This window comes from Chroicocephalus ridibundus, chromosome 2 (assembly GCF_963924245.1).
Source record: "Chroicocephalus ridibundus chromosome 2, bChrRid1.1, whole genome shotgun sequence".
Taxonomy (NCBI): Eukaryota; Metazoa; Chordata; class Aves; order Charadriiformes; family Laridae; genus Chroicocephalus; species Chroicocephalus ridibundus.
Window position 1 is genome coordinate 115,301,032 of NC_086285.1, and position 19,274 is coordinate 115,320,305.

At 38.2% G+C, this 19,274-nt stretch overlaps 1 protein-coding gene across 2 annotated transcripts; it reads left to right on the forward strand.

Annotated features, from left to right (window-relative positions):
* Positions 1-1,244: 1,244 nt before the first annotated feature.
* Positions 1,245-19,051, forward strand: AKAIN1 (A-kinase anchor inhibitor 1). 2 transcript variants are annotated; one of them, XM_063326616.1, is made up of 2 exons: positions 1,245-1,476; positions 16,117-19,051. In XM_063326616.1, exons 1-2 carry the CDS (start codon positions 1,461-1,463, stop codon positions 16,305-16,307), a joined length of 207 nt encoding a protein of 68 aa, XP_063182686.1. In that variant the 5' UTR covers positions 1,245-1,460; the 3' UTR covers positions 16,308-19,051. The 2 variants fall into 2 exon arrangements, with proteins under 2 accessions (XP_063182686.1, XP_063182685.1); XM_063326615.1 differs by lacking the exon at positions 1,245-1,476 and adding an exon at positions 14,320-14,419.
* The last annotated feature ends 223 nt before the right edge of the window (positions 19,052-19,274 follow it).

Here is a 19,274-nt window from a genome sequence, read left to right on the forward strand (position 1 = left end):
CTGAAATAGAAGACAGGAGACAAACAAATGGCAATAAAGAAGCTGAAATTGCTAAGGGGAAGATAAAAGGTATATCTAGAAATTAGATAGTAGAAATGATATGTGATAACGAATCTGGAAGGCATTCCCAAGGAGAAATTATCTTGTACAGTGTTCCAAAAACAGAAAAAACTGTCACCAGATGATTAGTTTGACTGTGATGGTGGTGCTATTCTTGAGTTCATACCAAAGTATATAGGCAGAATAATTTAAGCAGGTCAGTGCTTTTTGGTATCCGTACTTTAAGAATAAGGCCTTATTTGGAGACTTAAAATGTTCCAGATTTAATTGGAGAATTCTATGTGTATAAAATGCTTGATTATGAAAATAACGAAATAGGCTTGTAGGAATATCTGTTATGATCATGTGATTGGAAAATGGATTTCATATTGCAAAAATTTACTTGCAAACATTCATGCTAAAAATGTTGTTGGGGTTTTTTTGTGTTTTGTTGTGTTTTTTTTTAATGCTTTCTCTAATTTGCACTGATTAATCAGTGTTTTTTAAAATACCCCTTGCGCATGTAGGCTTAAACAGGACAGTTAGTTTCTTTGAGTTGTGTCCCATCTGGCTGTTGCACTTCTCACTTCTGTTGCAGAAGTTCAGGGTCCACAGGAACTCTGAGCGTGGGTTTTAGAAATAAAAGCAAATTAAATGTGAAATATAAAAGTTGGTGGAAGAATCTAAGTTTTGTCTTCTCTCTGTGGTTACCCTCCTCTTCTTTATTTTACTACTTATTCATTAATTTATTTACCTTTTGGCCCTGAGGTCATGTTTTATATGCTGAAACATTCATGTTCCCTCTTAAATCAAAGCGCTTCTGTTCAGCAGAGCTGGGTTAACAGGCCTGTGAAATCAGAGTATAAATTCCTCAGCATTTGAACCTTTGAAAACTAAAATCTTGTGACAAAGTCCAGTGCTGCCAGAGCCTATTAGCAGGGCTGTTAGCTCGTGGTGAAAGCAGCGCACCCCGAAATGTCAGGCAGCGGGGCTGTCGCCGAGAGGTAATTGGGAGCAATTAGCCGGTCTCCCTGCTGGGCAGATCGCTATTACCTTTCTCCTCTTTGCCCTTCCCCCTTGCTCCCGCTGCGGGGAGGGCAACGAGTTGTGGCAGTGATGATTCCCTGAGAAGCGTGTGTGTGTGTCTGTGGGGGGGTGTGCATATGTGTCCGTGCGGGCGGTGGAGGCGCCCCGGCCCCCTCCCCGCCCCGCCGCATTGTGGAGGGAGGGACCGCGGCCCGCAGCCGCCTCCGCCGCCGTGCGGGGCCGGGCGCTGTCCGAGGTGCTGAGCCGTGCGGTGACCGGGAAGCTGTCCGAGGTGCTGAGCCTTGCGGGGACTGGGTTGCTGTCCGAGGTGTGGAGCCGAGCGGGAACCGCGGAGCTGTCCGAGGTGCTGATCTGCGCCGCGCTCGGGCGGCACCATGGTGTTCGCTCCAGGTAAGGGCAGCCGCTTCCCGTGCCCAGCCGGGGGAGCTCAGCGGGAAGGCCCCGGCCGTGCCGGAGAGCTGCTCCGGGGGCTGCGGGGGAGGGGGTAACAGCTGAACCAGAGCTGCCGCCGAGCAGAGACATGAGGTTTCAAAGCAGGTGGCTTAGCTTAGGAGGTGTTTAGCTGTGGAGCCAGAGGTCATGAGGGTCACCCCGGTCATTCCCATCAGGGACAGGAGCCTCCTATAGAAGAGTGCAGGGGACTGTGTTTGTCAGACTGCACAAAAGGGTCAGGAATGGGACGTGGCCTTGTAGTTACTGGAGAATGTGTCTCCCCTGGCACCCACACTGGCGGCTGCCAGTGAGACAATCTCTGAAACTCACGGAGATATTTTACAAATTCCATCCCCTCCTCCCCAAGTATTTAAATGGAAGAGAACAGAAAGTTTGTTCAGGCTGTTTTTTACTGAAACAAAATTGAAGACTTCAGCAGGAGCTCATGTCTAATGTGAGACCTTGCTTTATAAGGTTGCAGAATATCTGCTGTGTAGTGTATATGTGCTACACCATAGAAGAAGGGAAGATACAGAGGATCTGAATTGGACTTGGTACACTGGGAAATAAACAGTTTGTTGTTCAGAAAGGGATGAGAGGCCTGGGAGCTCCAGGATATGAATGTAAGCCATGCATAATGCCTTCTGTAGTGAAATGACTTGCAATTAACTTCTTCAAAGATGTATAATTGCCAGTAAAAATAGTAGCTCAATAGAAAAGAGAAAGTAAAGTCTGCAACTTGACAATGAGTAACTATTAATACCTTTGTTTTGCAAAGCTAATAAAAATTTTGTCTTGCTTTGAAATTCTATATCCAGTTTTGAAGGGATAAGAATCCAAAAGCTTTATACCTTCATTTAAAAAAATGATCTTGGTGTTGACTTTGCTAACTCAACAAAGTCTATTTTTTTTGAGAAATTAATGTTCTTTTTCAACAACCAGAAGTTCATTTTGTCTCTTTAATGGCACAGTTGTCTAATTTGATATTTTCTCATACAGCCTGTTCTGAAATTGGAACGAAGTTATTTATCTTAGTAGAACCAGCCACTGTTTTTCGTATTACACCTTTCAGTATTAGTGTCTCTTTTCTGAACTCCTTTTATCTGGCAGTCTGTCACCATTAACTGAACTCATTTTTGAAATGCACCACGGGATGGAATACTGCAGAAAGAGATTAAAATAATGGAAACATGCTTATTTTCCCCAAAGGCTGACAATGAACAAACCCCAAATCTCATTAATAACTACATGAATTGTTCATTTCACAACTCTAATCCATAAAGAAAAAAAAAATCTGTCTTGTATAGTCATTCTTCTTCAGTCTGCTTTTACACAAAGAAAAGCCTGTGGTTTCCTTGCAAATGTTGTCATAATATATGTAGGGTAACTAAGTAGGAATTTGCAGAAGAGATGATAAAGCAGTCAGAGGGGCTTGACAGTCTCTTGTATTCAGACAGAGCAAGTCTGAGTAGACTGCACTTTTTTATCACTTTTCTTCACTGTAAATCAGCCCTGCCCTGGCGTTATCTCTTCTCCAGATATTTAAAAAAAATAATCAGGATTTTGTACATCTTTAGCATCTTCATAGTACTTAAGGCTATATGATATAGGAATTCTCTAAGTTTACTAAGAAATTGAGTTTCATTTCTTGAGTCAACTTTCTGATTTTATCTCACTGTGATAAATGACCTTATTTTCTGTTTCTTTATTTGTTGCGGGGGGAGGCAGGAGGAAGAAAAAGATATGTCTAACTATAAATGGTTAGGCTTGGAATGGTAACATCCTTCCAGAAGGGGTGTGGAAAAAAAGAGAAGAAAACAACAACAACCAAAAGGAAACTCTTTTCCAGAAAAAATAACAGAACTTGTTACCTGAAGACAAAGATAAGATTTTGCATATGAATAAGATGATGCTCACTTCCTTCAGCTAGCGGCTACATTGTTGCAGAGTACTGAATTGGCGTGCTATGTTTATAAACTGTCAAGTAGAAGAAGCTTACCCAGTTTAAATATACTTTTTAAAAGGTGAAGCCAACTGACTATTGACTGAATAGATACTTTCCTGTTAAGCTTCAGCTCTTTTGCCTAAATCTTACAACCAGCTAATATGTAAAAAAAACCAAAAACAAACCCAACAACCCAACACCTCCCACCAAAACCCCACAAAACAAACAAACCAAGAAAAAACCACCCACCACCCCCCTCCCTCCAAAACAGGCCTGAATATTACTGAGATAGATAGGTCAAAATTTTTACAAGAAGGCCACTGTTTCATGTTCAAAATTGGACTTTCTGGCTCATTGTAGACAGTATGTTGCTATTTACAGGTATGCAAAAAGCTACTATTCATATGTGACCTTTCTTCATACCCGGTGTTAATTAACTTTAATCTGTTCCAGAAAAAGTAACTGAGAAAAGTACATTTTTCCTTAGTTTAATCTGAATGGGGCTTTGTTGCACTTTGTTGTGCTGTTTGACTGATGATAGGTTGGTGTATAGGAAATGCACTTTATGAGATGTCTGTGAGTTCATTACACCTGGAGGATTCCCAGATGATGTGCTGCCTTTACAACAAGGGATGATCCATGTAATGGAAATGCGAACGAAGTACACATTGCAAAGTTTAGCTTCTTTACTTTTCTTGGACTGAACCGCTTTAGGTAGCCTGACAAATAGACAAAAAAGTGTCACTGATTGTCAGATGTAATGATGGATGTATGCATGGGACTGTGGTAGAGAAGCATGAAACTTCAAAGTTTTGGGTTAGGTCAAAAAGCAAAGAGAAGTCATCATTTTTGAATTAGCAGATATTCTTAAAAGACTTCAGAAGAAAGTGTATTACAGAACTTAAAAAAAATACCAATGCTGAACTAGCTTATAAAAGATTGATAAATATAAATAATTCCACAGATTAAATATCTGTCATTTTAAGGTAAGGAAAGAATCATTATTAAAACATTATTTGTTCTAAAGCATCAGCAAAAAATATAGAAAGCAGTAAGCCTCCTGTTACCATGTCATTAGTTACAAAGGAATGATCACTTCCAATATCAAGCTAACTGATCATTAATAATCTTATTTTTGTTTTTAAATGAACCCATAAGATTTAACAATAATTTTAAATATTGCTAATCTATATCATACAACCTCTTTGCAAATTGCTTTCAGTTACTTTCCCCAGAAATGACTATGGGCATATCCTATGCTTATTTTCAGCCCTAAAACTTTTTAAAGTGAAAAGCTAAAATAAAATTTAAAATAATACTGTTTACTGCCAATTTAGCCTGATACAAACATGTTTTTCATGCTCCAAGGATCTTTTTTCTGATGCTATTTTGCACAAGTCACTCAAATGCTTATGTCTTAGACCTTTGCCCTTATGTGTGTGTATTAATATAGCACAAAAATGGCCTGCATTTTTAAAACTAGCTTGGGAATAAAGTTATAAACATGTAAGGATGTTTGAGCTACCTAATGGCTTTTCTAAGCAACTCTTGCTACATTACAATTTCAGTGACTATTTTAGTATATTTTGAGAATTTTACTTTATAATGTGAGACTGTAACAAATTACCAAATTACAGAGCCTAATTGCAGGCCATCACTCTTTCACCCAGTCGGTACTGTACAGAGCTATGTTGGCTTGAATAGGAATTTGTATTTTTGGCTAAATAATGTCTTTTAGAAAGGAATCAGTTTTGATCTTGAATACATCAAGAAAGATTGTAACATTTACATTGTCAGCTTTTTCCAGTGTCCGAATGCTCCCACCCTTTAAGCTTGTATCTACTTTGAATTGTGTGATTTCATCTTTCAGGTGAATCTTGTTATTTTTCAGTGTAATTTGAAGAATTCATTCTTACCTGACATTTTCTCTGTAACTAGGAACACACAGGACTTACTTATGAGCCTGCAATCCCAAAAGGAGGAGGAGGAGGTAGAACTCACTTTTTGCATCAATATTTTTATTTAAAAAAAAGATGTGTGAGCACACTTTAAGTTTAAAGATAAACATTAGAGAGGTCAGAATATTCACTGCTCAGCACCTTTTTCTTACAATAGCAACGCCAATAGCTTTTCAACTAGCTTTTCAGCAGCACAGCTGTTCTTAACATTTTTAAGCTAGGAACAGTATAGCAGACTTGCATAATGACACTGAAGATCAGAAGCACATCCTGTACCAAACATTTTAGGAATCTCATTAAGCTGCAATTGATGACATAGCAGCTGCACGCTGAAACAGATGTGCTTACTTGTCTGAATAGTCCCAATCTTATCTAGCGGAAAAGCTGGGAAAGCAACAAACCTGTTGTGCTGCTGGGTGTGAAGACATGAAATTTCTTGATAGCCTTTTTCTTTTTTGATTATAGAGTTACAGGTACTGTGGAGAACCTTGTCTGCAATGCACAGATCAAGACACTATGGAGGGACTTTAATGAATGGCAAAATTGCTACCAATAACTTTACTTTTTTGAATATAACCTGTTGTGAGATATCGCCAGTGTTTGCACTGAATGTTGTACTCTGTGATTCTCCGTTCTGAAGTGCTTTTCACCCATGGTAACAATTGTAGTAAGGCAGGGCACAATCCTTGTCTGTGTTAACTGCTGTGCTACATTCTGCTAATGCTCTAAGTTCTGCAGTACCAACCAACCCCCTTCCCCAGCCTCCCCCTTCCCCTATATAAGATGTAATAGTATATACATGTAGAATTCTTTCTCATGAGCTTAGTGTTGACAAAGACCATGTCATGGACATAATTCAGAGGCTACAGGCAAGACTGTTTGGCAGAACACATGAAATCTGATGTAATGGTTTTCTTGTCCAGAATTTGTGATGAGTATGAGTATGCAGGCCAGTTGCCCCCCAAAAGTATCTAACTGAGTGTAGTTGCAGCTGAGAGATCTCAAAAATACATCAAAGTGTTTGTCATCTGGTAGGAAGAAATCATATAGGAGGAAATTTCTTGTTCTTTTTTACTGAGGAAAAACTGTTTCTTGTGCTGACCTCTCCCTAACGATGCATTGATCTTTCCCCTGCTGTGAAACTCCACTAGCAGATCTCATTAACGAGGTGAAAGAAAGTTAGTTCACGGATATTCAGAAATGTGATGAAATTAGCAAGCTTAAAAAGTAGTCAACAGTCATAGGTACAATATTTCTTTAAACTATGAATCAACACAGTGTTAAAAACTGACACGGAATTTACTTTTTCAAATTATTTTTAACAGAACTGAAGGCTTAAAGAAACAAGGCTGGCGCTTTTCACTTCCATATCACTGTTGAATCCCATTCAGGTTAGCAGTGAAAAGAATTCTGTCTTCTCGGTGGCTGTATAGTGGCCTGTAGTGAAGGAGCTGTTCATAGTCGGGGGATGGTGGTAATAAGTGATACAGTCATTGTTAACATCCTTACTGGGACGGTGTATGGACCTCATGTATTGAGCAGGAAAGTCAAATGATGAATGTACAAAAGGAATGAGTTACACTGACCTCTAAAATTTGTCCCTCCAAATCATTATTCTTCTAGATGAATTGCTCTGTTGTACTTGTTATAGACATAAATAATATAATTCCAACTTTGTAAGCTTTATCATGATAATGGAAATTAAATGCACTTACTGTAAAATGCAGCGAGGGGTAGATTTATTCCTGTACCTACAATCTTGTCTATTAAGGATTTTATTGAGGACATAATCTGTTGTATTAAGTTTACAAATACTAAGTTAAGCAAAAATTCTTTGCAAGCAATGTACTAATAATTTCTTTATAAGCTTTCTTAAGTTATCTGAGTACTGGTTACCCGTTTGTAGTGTGTTCTTTCCATAAAGATTTGCAAGCGCCTACACAAGATTTATTTTATTTAAGGGATTGCAATTGGAGCAGAATCTTTATTGATGTTAGCAGAAATGAAAAGCTGACCTGAATAGCCATAAAATGCTTCAGGTTCTCTTAGAATGCTTTGCCGGGGAAGTCAAGGCAGGTGAGCCCTGTGCTGCTGTCTTCTGACCCTGCGAATGACTGTAGTCATGTTATCAGAAGATGCTGTTTTTCTTCGTCAAGAGAGTCTGAAATTTTCAGCCTGAAGAGCCATATTCTGCTCAAATATTTCTCTAATGGTAAGGCAAATATAATCTCCTGTGGGTTACTTACATTTGCTTCGCTTTGTGGTATGCATATTTGATATAATGACACTGTATTTTCTTACTTTGATCAGTGAATCTGCTCACCATTTGTCAGTATGGACGGTGTGCATATCCGTTACTGCTTCTGTTAGATACTTGTAGATTTTCATTACATTTTGTCTTAAAGTAAGTTTTCTTAATAGAGCTGAAAATATTTCTCTGTGAAGTTAAAGAATTAGCTCCAAGAGGGGAAAACAGCATGTCATGGCATCCTGTTGCAAACAGGGATGCCATCAAGATTACAGCTATGAAAAAACCATGGTTTTTATTCTTTCAGGGTACACTTTAAATTTATATAATCTTTGATTTACTTTCTGTTGTGAGTTTGTGTATATACATACATACATATATATATACAAAAAAATCTCAGCCTCGATTAGTAGTAGCCTTATGTACAGCTTTCAAACTCTGCTCACATTTTAAAATAAGCAGGAAAGTTTTTCTAGACTGTTTTTTTCATGTGCAAATTTAGGGTTTTGGGGTTTTTTTCTAGAGATAAGGAAGGGCTCTGCTTCAGCTGAGGTTTAACTAGACAACATCTGAAATTGGACTCTGAATAATCGGATATAAATGAAACACATCTAAAATGTAGCAGGATGTTTTCACTGACTTGCTGGCTTTTGACAGGTTGCATAACCTCTTCCCTATTTTCTTCACTTAAAAAAAGCCAAACAGTCAGGTTCAGATTTTTAATTAACCCGTGCAGAGTCCTTCAAGACCAAAACCCACAAGAGTTGCAGAAATATAAACACAACAGCTACCAAAATAAAACTTAAGTAGTGGAATATGCCTTCATTGAAAACATTTTCCTTTCACTTATGCTATGCAGTGGTAGATAGCAAAAATCTTCTAACACCTGGCAAAGTTAGGTACTTCAATGGGAATTTGTGCAAGTTCACCAATAAGCTTCTTGGTACAGATTCAGAAGCCTAAATGTTATCTTGCTTTTTGTGCTTAATGTTTCCTTTTTGGCTAGGAATCTCTGAGCACCTAAACAGTAGAAATAGAAGGCAGGGGGAGTTAGATGACATATGGGTTACCTCTATCTGTGCCATTGGACCTCTCCCTCCATGGGAGAAGCACAGCAGGTGATGCAGAGAGATTTCTTGTTTCAGTATTTGAAGCACGTTCCCTAAAAGAAATAGGAACATTTTACAGATGAAGAGAATTTAAGTTTTGCATTAACTTTGGAGCACCTAGTCCCAGATGCTCTTTAGGATGTATCTGATTTTTAATACACTGAACCTGAGCCTAGGAGTTAAAAATCTTCCTAAGTTAAGGTTAGTTTGCAGTATTAGATCCAGATATTTTCCTTCTAGGACCAAAATCTGAGTATCACACTTATGGGTTTGGGTGTGGCAGAATTTGCAGTGACTACTACTTTGAACTTCATCCAGTCTTCAAAGCTGAAAAGACGTAGTCCTTAGGGAGCGAATTTATTGCTATATGTGAAAATATCTAGAAAACATATAGATTGAAGTGTATAATCTGTTTTTAGTTAGTCTTATTAAAATAGGCAAGAAATCTTACTAAAATGTGTTGAGAAAATGCTTAAGAATAGACAATGTATCTGTAGATCCCAACAACCTCTTAATCTAAAAAACTTTGGAAGCTTCATTTTGGCTTGTGTATTTCAAATAGTATGAAATAACTCACTGGAGTCTTCAAAAAGATGGCTTTTATACAGCAAACAAACCAAAGAGACTTCCTGATATGCTTTTTTCTTAAGAATGAGCAGAACTCAGTAGAAAAAAAAAAATTACGAAAACTCAGTTCAGATATAGCTAATGTCTGGATCAAAAAGATACAATTAAGTATTACTATGGAGATATTATTATGTCCTTTGAGACAGTTTATCTGCATTTCTGCTCTTCTGTTTTGCCCTTCCATTCCTCCTGGATTTGTGTTTGGAGCAGGGGTGTTCCTGCGTCATTCTTACAATTTGTTTTGAAGAGCAAAGTAGTCTGCGCTGGCCCCCTTCCTAATACAGTTCCTCTTCCTTGCTGGTTGTACAGCAGGAGTTAAGGAGTGAGGTTTGGCCAGAAAATATAACTGAACTGAGCCGTGACTTTTCTAGTGGAAGTGAGTGTTAAAATTCCCAGCACACCACAGGTTAGGGAATTGGAAAAACACAACAATCTTATATGAAAGTACTTTTAGTATTTCTGATACAGTTCAATGTCCTCCCTTCTTCCTCAAGGAATTAAGGCAACTGAGGATTGCCCTCGGATACATGACAGCTATCAGTCAGGATAGCTCCATTTTAGAGCATGAGAAGCAGTACTGGATAGAATTAATTCTAATACAGTTAAGAATACATTTCTTATTTAATTGTTTTAAGATTAGATTTACAACTTCATTGCAGGACCTCTTCATGAGGTCTCTGAACTGGCATCGTTACTGACATTGAGACAAATCGGGTTTCTAATCTTGTAAATAGTTTGATGATACTTATGCATAAAGTTGGGTTTGTGCACATGTGTTGGAAAGCCTTCAACCCTGGCTGACTGCCGTGTTCATTCATTCTGTATGTAATTAACATGACTCATTAACACTTCCTGATTATGGATGCTGTGCAGCCTCATTTTTTATGTGTTCTTCAAATCAGGCTTCTAGTGGTGAAATCCTAGCACCAACCTATAAGGCAAATCAAAGAAGATTTTTTTTAAACATTTCAATTCACAGGTTACAAAATATTCGCCAGAAGCAGCTCACCTGAAACTTCCATGCTGTGGCCGGCAAGATGGAGAGATAGGTCACTGCCTAGTGCCAATGGGAGGTTAAAGAACTGAACTTCATTTCTTGTAGTAGAAGAATTACAATATTGATGCAAAGAATATTATTGTTAGTTACTACAACATATACACATACGTTATGTCATTACAAACTTGCCAGGTTCTTTAATTTTTCAAAATATCTACAGTTTGTAAACACAATTTAGGTAATAATCTGCAACTTTTTTCCATAAATACAGCTCCCATGCATCCATACTGGACCTTGTGATGAAGTCTCATCAACACAGTCTTGCTTACTTATGCTTCAATTCCATTTAAAATGTCATTAGTACTGACAGTTGGATTATAAAAATCACAGTAGTAATTTTCAATAGAATTTAAATAGATTTACCAGAAAGCAGTATTTTCATAGGTTTATTATTAATTTTTATTAATAATGGAAAAAAAATTCTAATGTTGCAATGCTTCAGAAAATAGTATAGTGGTTAACTATTGGAATCCAAAGCAATATATTGATAAAAAACCAGTAAATTTTCTGGTTAAAGGATATACCTGCATAATCCCATGTAAAAATGAAGAAAGAATATTTGCTTCATGGCTCTTTCAGCTTCAGAAATTTTGCATAATTTAAAATTGTAGCTAAGAGGGGAATATTTTGGTTAATTGTGAGTTCTAAATTGCTCAGAAGTTTGCTTAGAGGAATGTGATTTTTATTGTTAGCTTTGAATATGGTTAAGCTCAAAGTTTTTTACACAAACAAAAATTTCTTTTTTCCAGAAGAACAGCTTTAATGGTATTCATTTGCTGGAATTAAACTGCATTTGTTATTCCTGTGAAGAACAACATAAACTTTTGTCCTCTGTTGCATGGCCCTTGGGATTCATGGAACCTGTCATATAAGCAAAGCTGTTCTTTTAAAATGCAATGTTTGTATTGTGCCTCAAGACAGAATGAGACCCAACCTGCAGGAAGACATGATGAGCTGCATAAATGTCACGTGCTTTGAGGAAAGGTGAATTAAAATTAAAGGCATTCCTTTTCTCCTGGGAAAAGCAATAACCTCATACAGGTGAAGAAGCAAAAGGGATAATTGAAGGACAGTAGAAGTTCCCTGAGAGTGGATGTACGTTCATGGTCATGCGCACTCATGCATAACTAATGTCTTCTCAAAAAGTATGGGATAAATTATTTCTAGTCCATGTTCTTCAAGAGTCCAAATTTCCTTCCTATCACAACTCATTCACCATTTAGCCCCTGCTCTCTTTCCACCTGAGAAATGTTGCTTCTGTTACCTTCTAAATCACTGATTCTGCATATACTGAAAGGTGTCTCGTTCCCCCACAGTTCACTGCCAGCATTAGTGGATCTGGAACGGTCTTGCATCTTTGCAAGAGCAAGGTCATGCCTTTGGTAGTTTAGCTTCATAATAGTATTCCCAGCAATCCTATGAAAAGATATGGTGGAGAACTTAACTGCTGATTCAAACAAATGAACTGTGGTTGAGTGTTACTTAGTAGCAGTGTTTATTTATAAGAATAAGTGTTATTTATAAGAATATTAAATTTAACTTGTAGCAAGCTGAAAGGGAAAAGGCACAGGGAATATCAACAGGAAGTGCAGGAGACTGATTGCAGGCTGGAAGTGAAGTGTGTAAATGAGAAAAGGTCCATATGCAACCAGAGTGAAGTTCTTCAAGATTTGATCTGTGCTAAATGCTCTTTCTCTGTAGCTATTATTTTCCATGCATACTTTTCTAGGCATATTCCATAGTCCAGAAACATCACAGAGAATGTCTCCCACACAAGGTGCTCTTGGACTTAAACTAGTATTAGTTCTAGTAATTGTAATGAATTAACTTCAAATGCTTTTAGCCTTTTTCCAAACTGCGAGCATATTTTCCTTCACAGGGAACATCTTCAAGCAAGCCAAGAGAATTTTGAGGTACTGATATATGGCACTAGCTTTAGATGAAAGTGGAATATGTGACTGATTCCTGCAGTCAGTCCAAGATTTTGAGCTTTTTTAATCTCTCAAACTATACTTTAGATTGAAGAACCAGGCTGGTGTTTGCAAATTGCTTTTAATCTGCTATGTTAGTTGGCACAAAACTTACCAAGTGAAAGATAAGGTAATAAAAACATGCTAAAGAGTTGACTTTGTCACGTCTTAACGATAAAATTGCTACCTTGCGTTTAACATCACTTAACCTGGATTTTTCAGTTCCCTATTTACAGAATTAAGGTGCTGGGTTCCTGTATAAATCAGGTGAGCATTAAAGTTAGAGAATAAGTAGAAAAGATTTTCTGACATCAAGAGAAAAAAAAAAGTAGTCGTTAGACAAGAAGAACTAGTAGGCAGAATGCTGTTTCTGCTATCCTGCAAGTTTTTCCCAGCAATTCCTTCCAGTGACCTTTTGTCATGGAATTTTAATTAAGCTAGTTATTCTTCAAATCTTAAAAAAAATATCATAGATAAAGATTAATTGTATCTTATCACCCTAGTAACTCTTATTTTGATTAGCTAAACACTTAGACAACAGGGGCGATGTCTCTGTTTTACCTAATTGAAAATATGCAGTTCTTAAAATGCCTGATTAATTCTATAGGCACTCAAATTTCTGCCTTTGTTTATGTCCACAGCAGTCTGTGTTTCAGCAGGGTGGAGCAGTTTGATAGATACGTTCCAGCCTAGCACCTTTGGGATCCTTGCATGAGTCATTTCTGCTTTCCTTGTCAATCCCTCTCTTCTTGCTCAGAGTAGGTCCAGCATATCAATAAATAAATGAGCTTCTCAGAAAACAGATTTGTGCTAACGGATTTCCTTGAAATCAATAATTGAAAGAAGAGGAGGTAGTCAGGATACTCTTCCAGAGACTGCTGTTTACTCCTTCAGGAACTGGAAAAGCTGGGTTTATGGCATCCTCACCAACTAGAATCATAGGATCACAGAAGGCTTGGGGTTGGAAGGGACCTCTGGAGATCATCTTGTACAAATCACTGCTCAAGCAGGGTCACCTAGCCCAGGATCTTGTCCAGATGGGCCAGCACACACCCAGGTGAACTGGACATTTGTGTCTGACTACTTGATGTGTCTGGATCCTGTCTGGCTGGATCCAGCTCCTACAAGTAATGGTCCCAATGCAGGGTAAGATGTCTATGCAGTGTCAGATATCTCCCTCAAAAAAGGCTAGTATTTTCACTATTGCTTTCTAATGTAGATGGTCAGCATAAATTGCCAATGGTCTCGTTGGTGACATCACCCCAGGCCAAGGTCTTGACTCTCTCCGTGTCCAAAGCCGATTAGCTGTTGTTACCTGGGTTACTGCTACCCTAACCGTGTTATATAGATGTAAAATTGTTACGAGTTAGTTTGAACTGCCTTATTTCCTTTCGGTTCATATCTATACCTAAGTCATCACAGGCAGGGCAGAAGTACTCCAGAGGTTTGGGGCTCTCTGTTTTTGGTTTGTTTTCCCAGCAAATAAAAGAATCACCTAACGAGTTAGAGCTGTTCAGAGGTAATCTAGGTCTTAGCTGAGTGGTGCTTTCAGGCAGGCTTTGTTCCATGATAAACAACGGAAAACTCCAGTAGAAATTAACTGGAAAACTGTCCTTTTTTTCAACTGGGTGTTGCTCTGGATGACCCTCCTAACGTAAAAACATTTCAAGTTCAGATTTTGTAGATTAAGTGTCAAGAACCAAATAAATAATGAAGTGCCCCTAAGGAAAGAAAACTGAGTAATTTTCAACAGCAATGTGCTTAACGACAGTATGTTTTTAACAATAAATTCGAGGGGGGTGTTATGGCTGTAGGGGTTGTCAAATTTTTCACATTTCATATAGCCTCATAGCCTATTCCAGCATACTAACTTGTATTTACAATTCCATGTTCATCCACACTTTTGTTAACATATTATCTTCGGAACACTACCTGAGTTGGCTGATCTTCAGCCCAGCAAGAAGACTAATTCATTGTGTGATACAAAGTGAGTTCATATTTTATTAACAGAGAAATATCTGTACTTTACTGTTAAGTAACATTGAATTTTATCCAAAAAATACTGTTTCAAGTGCTGAGGAGTGGAACAAACTGAATCAGGGAAGCTGACTGTGCCAAGAATTCAGGTGATTCCATTCAGTCAGCTTTTCTAGCATAAAATACGTTTTCTAAGTTTTTGTGATTTTAACCTCTTAGTTGTAGACAAAGTGTCATCTCAGTAGAATTGCAGGTTTGGGGTTTTTTTGATTTTTCAATTTCAGTAGAGTTAAACCATCTTTGTATTTTACTTTTAGCCAGAACATGTATATTATGGACATGATAGAAATAAGTATATTTTGAAGTCCTTTCAAAGAAACATTAGACATAATGAATAATTTCTTTCTCACACAGTAAGACTATTTTGCTGGTGGTTGGTTTGGACTCACAGATTGTAGGATCACAGAACCATAGAATGGTTTGGGTTGGAAAGGACCTTTGCAGATCATCTAGTCCAACCCCCCTGCCATGGACAGGGACATCTTTTGCTAGATGAGGTTGCTCAAAGCCCCATCCAACCTGACCTTGAATGTCTCCAAGGGTGGCTCATCTGTCACCTCACTGGGCAACCTGTTCTGGTGTTTCACCACCTTCATGGTAAAAGAAATTATTCCTTATACCTAGTCTCAGTCTGCCCTCTTTCAGTTTAAAACCATTACCTTTTGTCCTATCGCAATAGGCCCTGCTAAAAAGTTTGTCCCCATCTTTCTTATAAGCCTCTTTAAGTACTGAAAGGCCGCAATAAGGCCCCCCCAGAGCCTTTTCTCCAGGCTGAACAACCCCAACTCTCTCAGCCTGTCCTCATAGCAGAGGTGCTCCAGCCCTCTGATCATCTTAGTGGCCCTCTTCTGGACATGCTCCGAGAGGTCTCGGTCTCTGTCTTTACTGTGCTGGGGGCCCCAGAGCTGGATGCAGCACTCCAGGTGGAGTCTCACCAGAGTGGAGTAGAGGGGCAGAATCACTTCCCTTGACAGGCTGCTCATGCTTCTTTTGATGCAGCCCAGGATATGGTTGGCTTTCTGGGCTGTAAGCCCACATTGCCAGCTTATGTCCAATTTTTCATCCACCAGTATCCCCAAATCCCTCTCCACAAACCTGTTTTCAGTACATTCACCACCCAGTCTGCATTGATATTGGGAATTGCCTCCACCCAGATGCAGGACCTTGTCCCTTCGCTCAAGTATATCACTAAGGTAAACAGGTGATTCTACTTTTAATCTCTATCTTAAATTTCCTTGCAAAAAAGGAATGTTCTTAAAGAACGTTGGGACTTTCTCACAATTTTAGATGTGGACCTCTCATAAAAGCAGTTCACCTTTAATTCATTCTGGTTTGTTTCTCTCAGGACGTAAGTCTTAATACATGGCTTCAAACCAGACAGTAAAATACAAATCCTGTTTAATGAAATACTTGAGCACAACAGTCAATTAAGAATAAACTCAGATTAGTATCTTAAAAACCTTTAAAATCAAATGTAGTGATGTAAATAAGCAAGCACCTAGCCTAAGCATTTCAATTAGAAACTGAGTCTACGTTTTCCTAAATGCCTCAGTGGGGTTTTTTTCCCCTCCTCTTTTTCATCCTTCAGGTGTTCAAGGAGTAGCCACAAATGCTTAGTTCCCTTTCTTTGTTGTTTTGTTCCGACAGGTGAGAAGCCAGGGACAGAGCAAGACGAAGTTAAGCTGCAGAACGCCAGCAAGCAGATTGTGCAGACTGCTATCCTCCGAGCAGTGCAGCAAGTTTCCCAGGAGAGCCAGCAAAAGGAGAAGCGAACAAACAGCAGTACAAGCCTCCAGATAGAAAGAGGAAAATTAACCAAGAAGCATGAAAAGAAGTAAAGGAGCGGATTGGTTTTTTCAGTCCTCCAGTCTGCAGCGTTTTCAGCCTTCTCTTTAGTATCAGCTGTATTGCTAGTGCAATGTTACTGTTGAAAAGCAAACCAAAGTATAATCACACCTAGAAGTAGGGTAAAGCTGCGATAGTCCTCAGCTGAGAAATATTAAGTGCATTAGATTACTAACTCCATGTTTATGCAGTGCCTCTTAACAGAAACAATAACCATAGCTATAAAAGTAGTTCCAAGCACAAGCTGTTATGGTATGGACTTACTCTCAAAAGCTTGTTGTCAGTGCACTTTCGTGTAAGTTCTGCGTGCAACGTTTATGTCAGTTCAGCTGGACAGACTCTTCTTTGAGTTACTGGGTTCACTGAAGAAATAATTTCCTGTTGAGTGTAGCAGAATACTTTCAGGCTGCCTTGAAGCGTGAATTTGTACTTTGCTTTGATTAAACACGGACTATGTGAAATGGTAGTATAAAGTGGATTTGCTAAGTTCCATGAACCAATTTCTTTTTTCATCTTGGGGAAAAAAAAAAAGTAATCCGGTAAGACTGCAGTAACTGTGATCCATGACTGGGATTATAGACCTATGATCTATGTCTTTTTTTAAGGAAGTTAAAAGAAGTACTGAAGTTTTAGTCTACTTGTTTGAAATACTTCTATACTTCTGCATAAGAATCACTTGTGCCTCGACTATTCCTTTTACTTTTCTTGTTACTGAAAGAAGAGCAACTGATGTGTTGACATGGAGTTCACCAGCTTTTCCTTCAGTTTTGCAAGTTTGCTGGGGATCGATTTACAGAAAGTGAAGGCTGGAGTGTCTTAAAAAGAAAGTGTTTGAAATTATTAATATCTTGAAGGGTGGAAATATACTGTGTCTGAATGCTGTCATGGTAGATATTTCTCACCTGCTGGGCATAAAGTGACTTTAGATATTTGCAGTTGTTACATAGATTCACCTTAAATAGCACTGCTTTAAGCTGGTAATACAGAATTTATCCTTCAACTGCTCTATATAGCTGAAGAAATCCATGATGTTTCTGAAAATACTAATTAAATAAATGTAGCTTTCACTTTTATGCTCCCTTACAATAATAATGATTGCACTGTTATACATCTGAAATTAATAACAGTATATTTAATTCTAGAAATGGCTTGTAGCTCTGATTCAGCTGAATTCTTGTAGTAATACACCTAGAAATATAGAGAATCAGATGCACAGGATCTGCAAAGGAGACAAACTTCTGTAATTGCTTTTCGACTCAGTTAGATGATTCTCAAAAAAACCTTTTGGTTTAAGTAATTGGTTATTACTTACTGTGTCCTACTGCTTGTGTTAAACAATTTCAGCATTCTTTCTCATGGCCAGAGGCTTAGTCATGAATAGCCACATACTGTAAATATTAAGCCCGTGAACCCTGCTTGGTTCCTTTTCTTTTTTTTTTTTTTTAATTTAACAGCACTGACTCATACCAGATAACGATTTAGCTCAATTTTCTTTCACTTAAAAATGCAAAGAAGAATTTGACACGATTAAAGTTGTTCTAAATCCTCTAATAATGAAAACTGACTTGGACTGCAAGTACACAGTTTGTTCACTTCTATAGACACTGGGTGAATTTTCCCAGCCCAGCAAACTTTGAAAGTTGGAAGTAGTTGAGTCCTGACACATGTGCGTGTTTGTCGTAAGAGTCATTTTTTTAACATTAGTGTTTTCATAAATTGACCTTTGGTTGAGAGGTAGCTCTTTTCTAAGCACTGTTTGGATCTTTGCTTTCTGAGAGCCTAAGAAAACTGATAATGAGTAAAGGTTCAATTCTGAGGCTGATGGACAGGCAAGTCTAGTGGATGAGGCAGAGGAAGCCTGTGGGAGAGACTCTGTGTTGCAAAATGGTGTTTGCCATGGACTTACATATGGTGCTGTAGGAAGGAGAGCTATAGGACAGCAAAATCCCCATTTCTTTGGGATTATTCTACTTTTTTTACTTTTACTTTTTACTTTAAAAGACGTATTTGTGATATGTCTTTTTTTTTCTATGTTCCTGGTAATTATTTTAATAATCTTCCTGTAATTTGGAAACTTGTTTACATGTCCATTTTTTTAAAAATCACTGTGTTAGAAAAATAGGAATTTCAAAAGCCAGTGGATCCAGGCATTTGCCACTGCTTCACATGAGCCTGTTCCACTCCTCCTCCCACTGTGCTCTTCTCCAATATTCCTTTACTGCCCTAGCCCTTTTAGACACACTGTTACTCAACCATTAAACCATGCCCATCTTTTTCTGTGCTGTCTGAAGTCTAATGTCTTGGAAAGATAAAAATGGTAGGAAGCCTAACAGAGCCTTAAGGAAGTCTTCTTTGGTCTCCTATTGAGGAAAAACAAATACTGTAGCATCAAAAGCGTAGTTTTCCCTGAAAGCCAAATAACACGTCTCCTGTCTATAGCATATATCCCTAAATTAAGGCATGCATTTAGTGTCTCCTATTGACAAAGGGTGTTCTGCACACCACTTGCATACGGGATATGTAGTTGAGATCCGTACCGCGTGTGAGAGAACTGCACAAAAGAGAACTTTACCCTTGGCTTGTTATATGCTTACTACATGGTGAAAGCGGGTATTTTTGGTATCTTCACTGACAGATTATATTTTCTGGAGAAAATACAGACTATAGAAATTATTACAGATGTGATGCAGGTCTGATTACAAATAAAGAAACTCCTAAAGAAAGTCTTAATACCTTACATGTCTCTGGTTTCTCTTGTCAAAAGAAGGGAAGCAGTTTTCAGATTCACTAGACAATTGTATGAAGCAAGCAATGTGCTCAAGAGGTTTGTAGTAATTAATGCATTATTCAGCACAATAATTCATGTCTTCAAAAGACAATCAAAATGGTATCAATACGTATTTAAAACAAACTCACCACCTTTTAGCACTGGTCAGTAGTGAATAGCAGGATGCACAAAC